The sequence below is a fragment of the Equus quagga genome, chromosome 7 (genome assembly GCF_021613505.1).
Source record: "Equus quagga isolate Etosha38 chromosome 7, UCLA_HA_Equagga_1.0, whole genome shotgun sequence".
In the NCBI taxonomy this organism is placed as follows: domain Eukaryota; kingdom Metazoa; phylum Chordata; class Mammalia; order Perissodactyla; family Equidae; genus Equus; species Equus quagga.
Genome location: NC_060273.1, coordinates 35,211,451 through 35,226,781, shown reverse-complemented (window position 1 = coordinate 35,226,781; position 15,331 = coordinate 35,211,451). Strand labels below are relative to the sequence as shown.

The window sequence follows — 15,331 nt, the reverse complement described above, 5'->3', positions numbered from 1 at the left end:
GCTCCAAAACCCTATAAGTTTCCCAATGTCGCACAGCTGCTGAATTGTACAGCTGAGATTCAAAGCCAGCTCTGACTTCGGAAGCCACATCTTAACCCCTGTAGATCATAAAATGACCAGAGCCTGTGGCACATAAGACATCTAAATACTAGCACCACCCGAACAGCCCTGCCGGCTTGGTCAGTTAACACATTTTAACTACTGAACAAATTCAGTGAAATATTCACACACACATTCAAAATAAAAAAGGGAACTGTTAAAGTAATAAGGAATTTCTCACAACTTAGCCTATATTTTTTCTACGCTTGAAAGCAGCAGGTGTTCCGTCAGCTCTAAAAGGGAGCAAAAAATTTACACAGCAGAAGAAACTTGTTGGCATGCTTTATACATGCTATCAGGATAAACACTTACCTCTTGTGTGATGGGTGGCCTGAACTGTTTGTGTAGCTCAATAATTATCCTTAAACAAATAAGAACATTTTCTTCATTTTCCGTCTTTAAAAAAAAAAAATTGAAAAAAAAGTTACACTTCTGAGGACTTATTGTAATCTAAAGATTAAAGGCTATTTTCTAAGCATTTTTCTGTATATCCACCTCCATCAACCAACTTAGATTTGATTTGTTGAACATTCATAACCCCACAGAACACAGCCGTCCCAGACAGGAAGCTTTCGTGGGCTCTGGTGGACTATCCCAGGGAATCCCACCAGTGTGTTCTGGAGAGCAACGCTCTGATGAGTTATTTATGGCAAGTCAGAGCACAAACTGATGTCTTAATGGCCCAACTGACACTTTTCGTTGCTTGAAAATATTGCCAAAAGGACAGTTACGGAGCACCTACCGCACACGAGACTCTATGCTCAACACTTTCTGAAACGCTCTGAGTGGGGAGGTGCCATTCACACTTTACCTATGAGGATGGTAAGGCTCAGAGGAAGTGAGCAACGTGGCTAACATGACACAGCTAGTAAACGGCAGAGCCACGATCTGAATCCAACTCCAGCCCCATCCCAAGCTCATCTTTCCAGGGGTACTTACTAGGTACCACACAGATGCACCCCGAGAACGAGAAACTCTTTATGAGCATATTCTGTGCTTGACACACACAAAACTAGAAAGCCAGAAACCAAAGAACCCCGCACTCTGAGTCTGTCACCCACCACCGAACTCACTTTCCAAGACGTCACTACGTCTACTCAATTCCCCACTGACTCAAAAAAACGATCTTCAATTAATAACCTTTAATTTGGTTGGCAAAATGGGGGAAAAGAGACATTACGAAATTTTTACTCCTGTGAATCAGAATTTTAGTGAAAGGGAAACAACTGTGTAATGATGGATTTTACAATAACAAAGTCACTGGAAGTTTTGATCATGGCTCAATAACAAGAATCTTCAAAGGTTACCTCCAAAAAGCGAAACATCACGGACAAAACATTTTTTGTATGAGGACGAAGATGTTCATTGGTTGGTATCCTATGAATTATTTCGAGAACTAGCTTCCGCAGTTGCTGGTGGAAAAAAATAAAAAACGTAAATATAAAATCCTTCCAAGGGTTCCAAAGTAATTCTTTCCCATTCTACGAGTGTCACACAGCTGCTTGTCTCCTGCACTGGTCACCACCACACTACAAGACGGATCCAGTTTTAGAAACAGTCCTGTAAATTATTCAAATGTAATCCAAAGCGTGCACCACAAACCATTACCTTCAATATTTCTACAACTGTGTACCAGATCAAGTAAGCCAAATTTTTCCTTTCACACCTTACCAGTACTGCCAGCAGGACACTGCTGTGTGGACGTGAAGTGGATTTCAGACAAAGAGCAAAACACAAACTAACTTTGTGTGAGGCTGCCCTTCATAATCTCAGTTTAGCTCCTAGACCGCTCTCCAAGCACCTCGGGCCCAAGGACTAATTACATCAGAAGCTGTATTAAGCTTTCACGATTCTCTCCAGGGAGCTGACAACTAAAGAGCACGTCAAATATGTAAGATCTTGAACTGGTACAACATAAAAATGCTTTATTTAGCAATCAGCTTTCACTGGTATTATGGTAATTTTTTTAGAAGTTATTTTTAAGAGAGACATGATGAAATACTTACAGAAAAAAATGGTATAACGGGACTGTTTTAAAATGATCAAGGTGAGAAGACAATGCAAAGAGTGGGTGGGGATATAGATAAAAGAAAATTGGCAGTGAGCTACGAGAACTGAAAGTGACAAGAGTAGAGGTGGGTACTAGGTGTGGGGAGGGTCCTTAAACTGTCATTTCTTTGTATGTAAGTGAATTCCTCTATAATTAATAGTGTACACACACGTCAGGGGTCAGCAAATGTGAATAATCTAAATTGTAAAAAGATGACCTAGACAAAATAAAACCGAGACATTTAACTGAGGAGGCAAAGTTATCCTTACGTGACAAAATCTCTTTCATCTTTAAGTGGAACTGTAAGTTTTCTGAGTTGTTTGAATTCATAAATGCTTGCAATTCTAGAGCACAACTTTTTTTTCCTCATTGATACTTTTGAACAGATTACCTGGGCTGGTTTCTCCTGAAGAAACTGAACTTCTCCATCTTGAAGAAACGTAAGAAATCGAGGGATGATATGTTCGAGGAATGTAGAATATTGAGGAGATGACGTTACATTCTAATCATGCAAAAGTAAAAGAAAACCTCATTGTGTACATATTTTCATTTCAAATTCACATATTATAATAACCTCAAAAGAATATAAAACAGAGCCAACAGTAGGTTCTTAATAGTTTTAGATGCTTTCGTGATAATGTAGTTTTAAATAAATTAGGATGATTGTTGCTTCTGAAATCCAATTCAAGAGAACCAAATGCTCTAATTTCCCGTTGGAACTAGAAATACTAATGCTGTGGAAAACGCTGAACCTGCAGCCCGTTCTAGGCCGCTCTGCGGCTCTCTTAAGTAAGAGACCACTGAAAAGTCATTTAGCTTCTAGACCTTACTCTTTTCATTTGGAAAATCAAGAGTCTAAACAAAACTGACACCTTTTTCCAATCTGAAAATCTAACATGGGGCCGGCCCCGTGGCTGAGTGGTTGAAGTTCTGCACGCTCCACTTCAGTGGCCTGGGTTTGTGGGTTTGGATCTTGGGCACGAACCTACTCCATTCATCAGCCATGCTGTGGAGGCATACCACATACAAAATACAGGAAGACTGGCACAGGTGTTAGCTCAGGGCTAATCTTCCTCAAGCAAAGAAAAAAGAAAAAAGGAAGACTGGCAATGGATGTTAGCTCAGGGCAAATCTTCCTCAAAAAAAAAAAAAAATCTAGGAGGCCAGCCCCATGGTCGAGTGGTTAAGTTCGTGCATTCTGCTTCAGTGGCCCAGGGTTTTGCTGGTTCAGATCCTGGGTGCAGACAAGGCACCTCTCATCAGGCCATGCTGAGGCGGCATCCCACATACCACAACTAGAAGGACCCACAACTAAAAAAAAAACACATAACTATGTACTGAGGGGATTTGGGGAGTAAAAGGAAAAATAAAATCTTAAAAAAAAATCTAATGTATTTAACTAGATCTATATGATTTAGATTATAATCTAATTTAATCCATTACTTATCCCAGCACTGATTTTAAAAGGAGAATAGAAAATGAAACTATAGCTTGGGGATAGTAAAGTGGCTACTAGTGCAGTTTCTGGATCCCACTTAGGAAGTGTAAACCCTGGACAGTTACTTAACCTCTCTTTGCCTCAGTATCCCACCTGTTAAGAGAGGATAATACTATTTCCAGCCTTATGTAACCATGTAAAGATTACATAAGTCAATACACATAAAACTTACAGCACAGTCTATGGCAAACTCCCAACAGAAGTTATCTGATATTATTAGAGTACCTATGTGCTAAATACTGTGCTCTGTGCTTTTTCTTCTTTCTCACTTCGTCCTCATCACAACCCTAAGGTAAGTATTAACCCCACTTCACAGATAAAGAGGCTCAGAGAGGTTAAAAATGAGAATTTTTGGAAGAGTATTCAAATTAAGTGTATCTAACACCCAAGTCCTTTCCCCCCCCCTTTTTTTTTTTCCTTTTTCTCCCCAAAGCCCCCAGTACATAGTTGTATATTCTTTGTTGTGGGTCCTTCTAGTTGTGGCATGTGGGACGCTGCCTCAGCGTGGTTTGATGAGCAGTGCCATGTCCGCGCCCAGGATTCGAACCAACGAAACCCTGGGCCGCCTGCAGCGGAGCGCGCGAACTTAACCACTCGGCCACGGGGCCAGCCCCAGTCCTTTTCCCCTTTTAACACCTCATTCAACAAGTATTTATTGAGCTCCTATCCTGTGCTCAACTGGCTCAAAATGAGGAAGAAAGCTGATCCAATCCACGCCCTCAAAGATGGGGAGGCAGCAACGCGGTGAGGAAGACAGACATCAAGAAAGGAACTAAGGACACAGAATCATGATGGATGAAGCGCTGGCAAGTACGGGAACATCTAACAACTAGATCCAGTTTACTGGATGGAACCAGCGGCAGAGACTGCCTTCCTGAAGAGGAGACGTTTATATGAAAACCCAAAGGCTAGTAGGAGTAGACCATGTGAAAAAGTGGAGAAGAAGAAGGTTCTAAGAAAAGCATACGCAAAGGCACAAAATGATGAGAAAGCATGAGTGTAAAAGGCAGGGATGGGAGTCTGAGAGAAAGGAGTGAAACTTCCACTATCGTGAGTCTGACAAACTGGTGAGATGAGGCATCTGGGCAGCTAGATGTATCCGGAGCTCCAGGCACTGATCTGGGCTGAAAATAAAGATGTGGGATTGTCTGTTATACAAGATAATCTTAGAAGACGAGTCTATCAAGGAAGACAAAGAGAAACAGGCAAAAACCAGCAAAGAACGTGGTACCTCAGGAACAGAGAAACAAAGTTCTGCAATTTTGGGAATATGCACCGAGCATCGGTCTTCCAGGGCTAACCTGGTGCACAATTCTAGGGGCTCCATTTGCACAACACGGTCAGGAAGGCACCCCCAGAAGTTGTGCAGGATCTCCACAGCGTCTCCCCAAGTAGACTGATTCCATAGCCTTCAAAACCTCTGAGTTTCAAATTTCTCTAGTAAAAAAGGTTCACTCAACAAGCTGCCTGGCTATTCCGCCAGTATTTCAACTCAGCCCCCAGCTTTTTGATCCACATGAATCTTGCAAGTCACTTCTAACTTGAAGGTTTCTTGATTTTCTGTCCTGAAAAACGGTCCGTATGATATTTACTTAGCCTAGAATCTCACCCCATAGTGGTTAGTGAAATGAATTTCTAAGACTCCTGAAATCGCTGGGATTTTTTAAGTTTCACGCACTTCGTTTAAATATTTTTTTCTAGAGTGGTAGTGGTGGGAATTTAGAATTACCATGGTCACGCTAGTATTTAATTCTCTGAAGGACTTAGTGACCTGAATTCCATTTAAGGTAAATGTCTACATCATACAGATTTCAAAAGTCACTCTTTGGAGAAGCCCCAAGTAGACTGCCTCACCAACTTTCAACCCCGCTAATTGAATCAATGCCCCTGAGACCAAAGCCAGGCATTAACTTGCTAACTGCCAGGCTGTGAACAGCAGAGGAGGGGTCAGACACTTCATTCAGAGAGCCCCACGTCCACACTCAAGGCCTGGCGACGTGCTTGCTCCTGTGGGTTCACAGGCAGCTCTGCGACTTCAGCTTCTCAAAGAAAGCTGGGAGGGCAACGGGTCCCTCCTGTCAGTTCTTCCGACGAGATGGAGAATGCACGCCTATCCTGCTCCACCTCCCGCCTCTTTTTTGAGTTTCTTTTTTTTAACAGCTTGCGTTAGCAGTTTGGGCAGAAGACAGCTCTTTAGCTCAAGCTCTAAATATCTCAGGATTTTGTTCCAGCTCAGTTCAAGGCAACAAGTCCTTGAAAACTATTTAAAACGAAACAAAGAAACCTGCCAAATGAAAATACCACCCATTACTACAGACAGTAGGGTGTCTGATTCAACCTTATTAGCATTTATTTAATGTTTACTAATTCAAATGACCGTGCCAGAGGCTAAGAAACATTTTATCTATTGTTCTTAATCACATTAACTCTGTGAGAAAGATTTTATCCTCCCCACATTCAAAATAAGGAAGTGACTCTCTCTTCTCCCTGTGAGACTAATGGGCACCAGACTAACCATAAGGTTGGACAACACATCAGAGAACAGTTTTCAGGTGCTGGACAAGAGGCAGTGGGTGACCACGATCTCCACGAAAAGGGGAATTCACCAGCTGAGCCCCATGATCCCCCTGGCCTTCTGCCTAGGTACGATTTCCCAGCTGGGGCTCAGCAGGCTGGGGCCCAAGGAGAGCATGGCGGTCTTGCCGAGCTGAGGAGGAAATCCCAGAGTTCAGGGCAGCTGAACTGGCTGGAATCCGCAGGGCAGAGCCCTAGGAAAAAAAGAATCACAGAGGGGATAGGGGTGTTCTCCCACGTGTCCTTGAGGGCTGGGCTGCACATGATGTAAGGCAGCCTCCGGCCACCCGAGGCCTACCAGAGAGTGCGGCATTGGGACTGCGAGCCAAACGGAGATATCCGAGGTCTAGCAATGGTAGAGGATGTTGGGGTTCTAGCCTAGCCACAGTTCAAAGACCTTCTTAACACCCTGATAATACCCCAGACATCCAGCTGAAGAGGACCATTTCCTAGAGAAAGGCCGATTTTAGACCTGTCGCAACAAAGCCTAAAATGGACCTGTGATGAGATCCACAGGAGACAGGCTGGATCCCACCAAGCTGGAGGGACGTGGGAAACACCTTGGCGTTCCCACAGATCCTCCCTACACAGCATAAAACCAGGCCTCCCCAAGCTCAGTGAGATCAGTCAGCAACCACCAACCACAATACAAACAGCAATGCTCTTTAGAGGAAGATAACGGAATCCAGGGGCCCTACATTTCACCAACAATGTTCAGGATAGGATCAAACACTACAAGATACGCAAGAAGCAGAAAAATGTGACCCACAGTCAACAGAAATCAAACTTTATAGAGCCCAAATGTTGTATTTAGCAAATAAAGACTTTAAAGGAGTCACTACAAACGTGTTCAAAGAATAAAAGGAAAATATGGTCTTAATAAATAAAGATAGGGCATCTCCGCAGAGAAATGAAATCTAAAAAGAACCAATGGAAATTCTAGAACTGAAAGTACAATAACTGATATTTAAAAATACAAAAAATGTAATTGAACTGAAATTTAAAAATAACATCCCAGCAGACTGGGGATGATAAATAGTCAGTGAACCTGCGGGAGATCAAAGAATAAAGAGAAAAAAGATTGAAGAAAAATGAACAGCATCTGGGGGACATATGGGACAATATAAAACAGTAGAATGTGAGACCCAGAAGAGACAAACTGCTTGGTCAAGGTCGCAGAAGTTACAAGCCACAGAGCCCAAAATGAGGTCCCACTCTTTCCACAGTAACATACCACCGATTACGTGAACACAACAGATTCAGAGCCAAAGTCTGAGTGAATCCTGAGTATATGCCTAAAAGAGCTGCCATATCTAAAAATAAAAAACTGTTCAACAACCGAAAAAAAAAAGCAACATTCCTCAATATCGTTTGGCGTTCACATCACTAGCATAAAGTTGGACAACACTGTGGACAAATTTTCAAATTTCAATGGTGAAACATAATAAATAACACCAACAAAGACAATGGTTTTTTAGTTGCTAGCAAAAAGACTGTCACAGAAACAATAAGAAAGGACACGAGAATATTTACCCCAAAATGAAAAGTATAAATATAAAGCCCATACCTCAAAATTTTCACTAACTTCTTGCATCATTTTTAACTTTGTTTCATCAGCTGCAAAACAAATCATCAAGTAATTGGAATGATGTTAAGGATGTTCCTAAAATTACTGGATTTGATAAGTTAAGAGAAGCAATCAGATCTTATCAGTTTGACTGTCATGGTCCATCCAACAGAAGGCACATAACTAGCTCCCTACTAACAGTCACACACATTCACACTCCCAGACATACATGTGCATGCACAGACAAGGATACAGACACAGACATACACACACGCGTGCCTCTTTGGGGCTCCAGCCAGTAAAGCTCATCACTTTGCTTCTCCACAAGACAGTGAAAGGGGAAATTCGGACAAAAGTTAAGGTTACTGTTTATCTCAATGCGCATATTATTTCAACTGAGATGAATGAGTCTCATTAACACATTTCTTAAGGACAAAAAGGATCAACTCACGTGTATTTACATCTGTGAGAGCTGCCACAAATTGAAGGTACTTTTTCATCAGAGTGGTTTGGTCAACCACCGTGGCCCCCTGCGTTGCAACAAATGCCATCTTTCTTTTGAGCTAGTTTGTTTCTCAAGAGAGAAGTATCAAGTCCATGAGTTCTCCTAGCCTGCGAAAAGAAGCATCTGGTTAGCCAACTTCTTAACAGCACAGGCTCAGTCTCTACGAACATCTCACCAAAATGCCTGTGTTACTCTAAATAAATACTTTTGCTTTAATCCAGAATACAACACTACTCCCTCTGCTTTTTTGAAAATAAAATATACTTAAGTCCATTTGTCTATTAATTTCTAAACGTGAGTTTTACACACAGATCTCTTCTTTCCTACCATCTGTCCTTCTCTCCCTAGGTCAGGGGTTCGCAAACTCTTCGTAAAGAGCCAGACAATAAATATTTCAGGCTTTGTGGTCTCAGTCACAAAGACTCAGCTCTGCCGTAGCCAGAAAACAGCCACAGACAACACATAGACGAACGAGTGCAACTGTGATCCATAAAATCTTTATTTGTGGATAATGAAATGTGAATTTCATATAATTCTCAAGTATCATGAAACCATTCTTCTATTGACTTCTTCCCAACCATTTAAAAATGTAGAAACCATTCTCAGGTCATGGGCTGTATAACAACAGGCAGCGGACTAGATCTGGCAACGTCTACCCTCTGTGACTGGTTCTCAAACTTCAGTGTACATTAAGATCACCAGGAGCCAGACGTGGACTCCCAAACACCACCCAGAGACTGGTTCAGTGAGGGGCCTGGGAAGCTGTAAATTTTGTTTGCGGCTGGTACACAGTAGGCATTCAAAAGATGGTCCTAGAATGAATCAATAAATGCTTCAGGCTGATGACCACACTTTAAAAACTGCTTCTCCAGCTGACACACAGAGGTTGCCTTGGCTTCTATTTTAAGAGCCCGCCCAAAAGCGTCGGGAGCACCTGGAGAAATTGCTTTTACCCATCTTCCTTGTCTACATAACCGCCTAATTTCACTCTGCATTAAGAGGCAGTTTCACGACTGAACTTTCTCCTCTCTGTAACAGACACACCAACAACCCTTCTGCAGGGCCTTTCAAGACCTCCCTGCCGGATGTGCTGCAGCTCACATTTCTGCCCCAGGCGATGGGGACACCCTGACGCTCAAAGCCACCCTTACGGAGACACCAGAAGCCCTTCTCCGATGCAGAGAGCACGCCCCACCGGAAGTCCCACTCCTCCCGCTCAGAGCAAGAAAAGCCACTACGGAGACCAAAGGGAGGGACCTGTCAGCCCTGCCGGATGACCTCACGACTGCTTCCTCTTTCAGGTCCCCCCCACCCCCACCCAAACACCGAAGGCCCCGCATCCTCATCCCCATCCCCACCCCCGGGGACCCAAGAGTCAGGGTCACGGCCTCTCCCTGCTAAGAAACTTCCGGTCGGGCCCAAACTTTTTAAAGGCTCGGTGGACACCCCTCTGGCACCGAAGCCGTCAACTCTTCCGTGTCCCGGGGTCCCCAGAGGCCAGGCTCCACTTCTCCCCGGGCCTGCGGGGGCCCCCTAAAAAGGGACAACGTCCCATCCCGTCCGTCCGACGGAGGGCAGCTCGAAGACCCCCGGCCCGGCCTGCCCTCCGGCGAGCCCCGCGGCGCGGCCAGGTGGGAAGGCCGAAGCCGGGCCCCGCCCGCCGCGCCGAGTCTGAGGCGGCGCCGCCGGGCCAGAGGGGGCGCTGTCGTCGCCGCTACCTTCGCTCTCCGCGCCGGGCCGGGCGAGCCAGGGGCCTCCGTGGAGGCCAGGAGGGGCCGGGCCGGCCCGGGGGCGCCTCCGGGGGGTGGCGGCCCCCACCGCAAGCCCTACCTGCCGGCTCTCAAACGGCCCTCCGCTTCCCTCCTTTTGTCGCCGTCCCCGGACATCCAGCGCCCGCCTCCCAGGCCGGGCTACGGCGAGCGCCGAGGGCCAATCCCCGCGCCGCTCCGCCTCCGCCTCCCGGGGCTCCCCAGCCCGGCCCGGCAGCGGCGGGGATCTGCGGGCGGCCGCCCGGCCTGGGCCCCCGGGGGGGGGGCTGGAGGGGCCCCGGGCGCTCGGAGCTCCGTCGTTCCGCGGAGCCGCCGCGCCGCAGAGGCCCCCCCGCGCCCGGGCCCCGTTGCAGCCGTCGGGGCCGCGGCGCGCGCCTCCCGGGGCCGTTCCGCCCATGCCCCTCCGTGCCCGCCCGTGCTTACCCCGACCTCGGCGGCCGGCCTCCCGCAAGCCCGGCCCGCGCCCCTCGACGAAGCCCTCGCTGCAGCCGAGGCGCCGCGCGCAGGCCCGCCCCGGCTTAAAGCGGCCGCGCCCGCCGCCCGAGAACTGGGCCCCGGCGCGCCGCCCCCAAGTGGGTGCGGCCTGGGCGGGCGGAGGGAGCGGGGAGGAGCGTCTGCAGCCCGGGTGGGCCACCGGCCTTTAAACCTCCGCCTGCGTGGGCGGGGCCCCGCGGGGACGGAGGCGGGAGGCGCTAAGTGTCATTGATGGGGTTTCTTGGGCCCTAGATGTCCTGGCGGGAGCTAGGCCCCGGGAGGGAGGGTCGGAGGCTGCTGTGCGGCGGTGGGCACTGGAGGGGCTTCCCTAGTTGGCGGCGGTCGGGCCCGGGTCCAGTCCAGCCCTGAACTGATCGTGGCAGGCTTGGTGAGTTTTCTCCCCGGCTGCTTTCCCGGGGGTCTTTCTAGCCTGGGATGGGGGAGGAGTCAAGGAGGGTCATTGGGAAGGCGAAGGTAGCTCGAGACCCTGTAAGCGAAGGGAAGCCCTGGTGTTCTGCCTGGATGTGGCCAACCCGATCATTAGTTCGGCAGCTGCATCACTCCGAGGCTAGACCGCAGAGGACCACTTTCCTTGTCTGCTCCTACCCTGCGGGCAGATGCCTCGGGCTGGGCCAGAGCAGTGCTGAGACTGAGAGGGGATTGGGCAGAATGCCCTGATGCCCAGGGGAGATGGCATGGGCTAGAAGGGAAAAATACTGTCAGGCGTCACCTACAGACTCCATCTAAGATGGTGGTTAAATAGTGAGCCGTTCCTGGTAACCCATGGTTACCATGTTAAATGGACAGTGTGAAAGTGATGACCTGAGTACCTCTACCACTTCCAGGACCTGGCTCCACCTCCTGCCCCTTCCTGTCTGTTCCTACCCCCACCCCATCATCACTAACTCTCTAAAATCTTTGTGTTCTTTTCCCAGACAGATACATTTCACACCTGGCAAAGAACAGAGCTTGCGATACCTGCAGATACCGTGCAGGAAAGGTGCCCTGTTGGGAAACAAACTCCTTGCTTATTTAAGGTTACCACTCAAGAACGAGCCTCCGCTGATGTGTTGGGATTGTAAGTGATGTATTTAGAGCCAGTTATCTGTGCCTTGGAGAAATAAAATGGGTCAGAACACCCCTTCCCCTCTGGAAGACGTTGCCCACTTGCCAGAAAAATCCTCTCTGCTCCTTCTCCCCCCACCCCCAAAAAAAGTAGGAAGTCCAAAGTTGGAGAAGGTTGAAAAATTGGAGGGCTGTAATTGGTGTGCTGAGGTGGTTTTTAATATTGTTTTGGGGGTGGAGAAAAACCGGCAGTAGACAAACCTTTTGATAAGTTTCAGCTTAATTGCCTATGATAAAGACGTACTGTTAGGCCTAGCCCTAACATCCGGGAAATCCCTACTCTTTCCCATGGCCTTAGCTTCTCCTAGCAAAGTACCCATCCCGCTGCTCTGATTTTTGCCTGTTTTCTTGTCTATCTCCTGAATTAGAAGTTGGGGACGCTGCCAACGTCATCCCTATCAGGTAAATTAGATCACGCCCTTCTTCTGCTTAAAACCCCCCAAAGACTTTTCAGCTCATCCTCATTTCCAGGCCCTGCAGACCTCCCAACCTCGTTCTTCATGTTCCAGCCGCAGTGGCCTTGCTATGCATCATCCCCACCTAGGACCTCTGCAGCTACTTCTCCTGTCCGGAATGTTCATCCCTTAGAGGCAGAAAGCTGGCTCCTTGTCATCCTTGATGAGCTCATATGTCACCTCCACAGATAGGCCTTCCTTAAGGCCCAGACTAAGAAAACCATTAGCCCCCACACCTCACTGTCTTTCATAATGCGGTATTTACCCCCAATAACCTCACAATGGGAAATTATTTATTGACTCATTTATCATCTGTCTCCCCTCCTGGACAGCAAGCTCCTTTTTAGTCTTTCTTTACCAATGTATTCCCGTTGCCCATGGGGTGCTGTCTTCGTCTGCTAGAGGTGCCAGAACAATGCACTGCAGGCTTAAACAACAGGAATTTCTCTCTCACAGTTCTGGAAGCTAGAAGTCCGAGGTCAAGGGGCCGCTAAGGTAGGTTTCCTTCTGAGGCCTCTCCTCCTGGCGTGCAAGCGGCCGTCATATCACTGTGTGCTCACATGACCTCTTCTTCGTGCCCTTGAAGAGAGAGATCTCTGGTGTCTGTTCCTCTTCTTATAAGGACACCAGTCCTAGTGGATCAGGGCCCCACCCTTATGACCTCATTTAACCTTAATTACCTCTTTAAAGGCTCTGTCTCCAAATACAGTCACACTGTGGGGTAGGGCTTCAGCATATGAATTTCTCCAGGGGCACAATTCACCCCGTAAACAAATGTATAAATTCATACCCTGTTTGCAATAGTACTGTAGGAACCCGTCGGGCAGGGTCAGTTGGAACACTGAAAAGGAGGATACAGGGAGCCCCAAATTATCCACTCTGGTGGGCATGAGCAGTACGGGCAGGTGGTCTCCGCATGGAGTGGGTCAGGGCACTAGGCCCCAGCCTGGCCTCTTGAGAGCCACCAAGAGGCCATCCCCCTCCACTGTCCCCTGCTGTACTGGAGTTGCTGCTTACCTTTGCCTCAGCTGTTCGGCTTCTTGGAGGCCAGCCCTAGGGTTCCACCCCTGCGAAGAAGCTTTCCCCATGATGAATTAGGAACCCAGCATCTTGTCCTCCCTAGGTCTCTTGTGGGTTTCAACAGGGTGAGTGGGTGAGTGGGTGTCCTGACATCTGAAAATTCCAGCTGCCCTGGCAGAGCCGACACCCAGGCCTGGAGCCGTGGTCAATTCAACAAAGGGATCATGCGAACTCTCTTTTGCGAACTCTCTTTTGCCCCCTCCAACCTACCATAGGCTTTAGCCCCCAAAGCCTCTCCAGAGTGGATCTGGGGTGGTTGTTATCTGCTCCGTGGCCCCCACTTCCCACAGTTACATTTCCAGGGCAGGACAATGCAACCCTAAGGCCGCTGCCCTTCTGTGACCAAAGGGAGATCTGATTATAGCACCTTGCCAGGACCAACAGACCGGCTACCCTGCTCTAGGAAGATTTTCAGTGACAAGAGTTAACATCAAGACACGTGCTGTGAGAGCCTGAGGAGGGAAGGTTTCTGGGGAGGGGTGGCGGGGGGTTAGTGGGGGATGACACCCAAATCCTGGCCAACAGACAGGAATTAGGCAAAGAAGGGTCACATCAACATCAGCTTCAGGGTTGCCTTGCAGGTGGCTTCTGTGATCTAGAGAGGACTCTCTGTGGCTACTGTCAAATTATTATTCAATGTAATAAAGTCACACATTGAAAAACAATAAGTCTTGGGGCTGCCTGGTGGCGTAGTGGTTAAGTTCATGCGTTCCACTTCAGCAGCCTGTCGATGGCCCTGGGTTTGCAGGTTCAGATCCCGTGTGCAGACCTGTCAAGCCATACTGTGGCAGCATCCCACATACAAAATAGAGGAAGATGGGCACAGATGTTAGCTTAGGGCCAATCTTCCTCACCAAAAAAAAAAAAAAAAGTTTTGTTACTTATGCATTTAGTACATTTTTTTAAATGTATCACTAACAACCAGACCGTTGAATAACGTTAAATAGTTAAATATTTGAAACTAAATTGATAATCTTAACATACTATTTTCTTCTCAAGCACAATTTTCTTCTTAATTTCTGCTGGACAAGCAGAACTCTCCCAAGCCCTTAAGCAATTGTAGTGAGGCCAGCCAGCACTGACTGAGTGCTTGCTATGCCCAGAGCACCGTTGTATGTATTAACTGATTTTCTCCTTACAACAGTCTCATGACACAGAGACTATTATTATTTCCATTTTAAAGAAAAGGGAACTGAGGCACAGAGAGGTAAGTGACTTTCCCGAGGTCATATAAGTCTCAGGGCGAATCCAAAGGCTCCTGGGTCCTAGGCCTAGTGTTTGTTCCCATGATGGCGATTGATGCCATTGGGGAGTGACATCTGTCTGGCACTTTTAACTTTCCTGAGGGGCCTCACTCAGATCTGTGCCCCCTCCATTACAGTGAGATGGCAGGGCAGCCCACCAGGGCCCTGCCTTTAAAAGATGCCTTCACTCCCATCCGGAGGGTCCTGAAATCGTGGTCCATCAGCCATCAGGCTGGAGGAGCCATCCAACCTGCTCCCGCTGGGTGGGGTCCCTTGCCCAGGTATGTAGTAAAGCAGGAGCAGAACTGCGACCGGGACCCAACTGCAGGTGTCCAGTCTTTAAGGCCAGCCAGGCCGGGCCACCTTCTAAGGGGAAAGAGGCACTCTGTTCCGTTATGGCTGATGGAAGCGCCTGCTTAGGCCAAGGAGTGTCCACGGAGCGGCCTGGTCATTCCTCATCGAGGTTGTCAGAGTCTCGAAAGGCCCTCAGTGTCAGCGACGTCGCCGTGGGCCCAGGTATGAGCAGAAACCCCATTTTACATCAGGCGCCGAGAGGATAAACTGAGGAATGACAACAGCCCCCGCACAGGGGCCCTGCGCTCAAGTTTCTCAGGAGGGACAGGAGGCGTTTCCAGGCCCTTTGCTAGGCGCTCAGCACACAGTAGGCGCTCAACGTTTCTTGAATGAAGAGTCGTGTCTCCAAGCCTCGTGCGTCACGACAAGAGGAGGCACCTGGAGAAAGAATCCAAAGGGGCCTGCTCGCGGCTTCGCAGCGGGGCGCGCGCCTCTGGGGACGCTGAGTCAGAGCCGGCGGGCGCGGAGGAGGGGCGGGGAGGGGGCGCAGACTGGAGGAGCGCGGACCCGGGGAGGGGAGGGGAGGGGAGAGGAGGG

The 15,331-nt window shown here is 48.2% G+C and overlaps 1 protein-coding gene across 8 annotated transcripts in view; it reads right to left on the bottom strand.

Moving 5' to 3' along the window:
• Positions 1-10,637, bottom strand: part of TRRAP (transformation/transcription domain associated protein) — a 117,281-nt gene extending 106,644 nt beyond the window's left edge. For 7 of the 8 annotated variants that reach the window (XM_046667796.1, XM_046667800.1, XM_046667799.1 and 4 more), the window contains exons 1-6: positions 10,486-10,637; positions 8,240-8,400; positions 7,789-7,838; positions 2,541-2,651; positions 1,407-1,511; positions 412-495 (exon numbers count right to left, since the gene is read on the bottom strand). In XM_046667796.1, the coding sequence (XP_046523752.1) occupies positions 412-495; positions 1,407-1,511; positions 2,541-2,651; positions 7,789-7,838; positions 8,240-8,339 (450 nt within the window). In that variant the 5' untranslated portion in view covers positions 8,340-8,400; positions 10,486-10,637. Of the gene's footprint in view, positions 1-411; positions 496-1,406; positions 1,512-2,540; positions 2,652-7,788; positions 7,839-8,239; positions 8,401-10,123; positions 10,191-10,485 lie in introns of those variants that run through there. The other variant, XM_046667797.1, reaches the window with a different exon arrangement.
• Between the last annotated feature and the right edge of the window lie 4,694 nt (positions 10,638-15,331).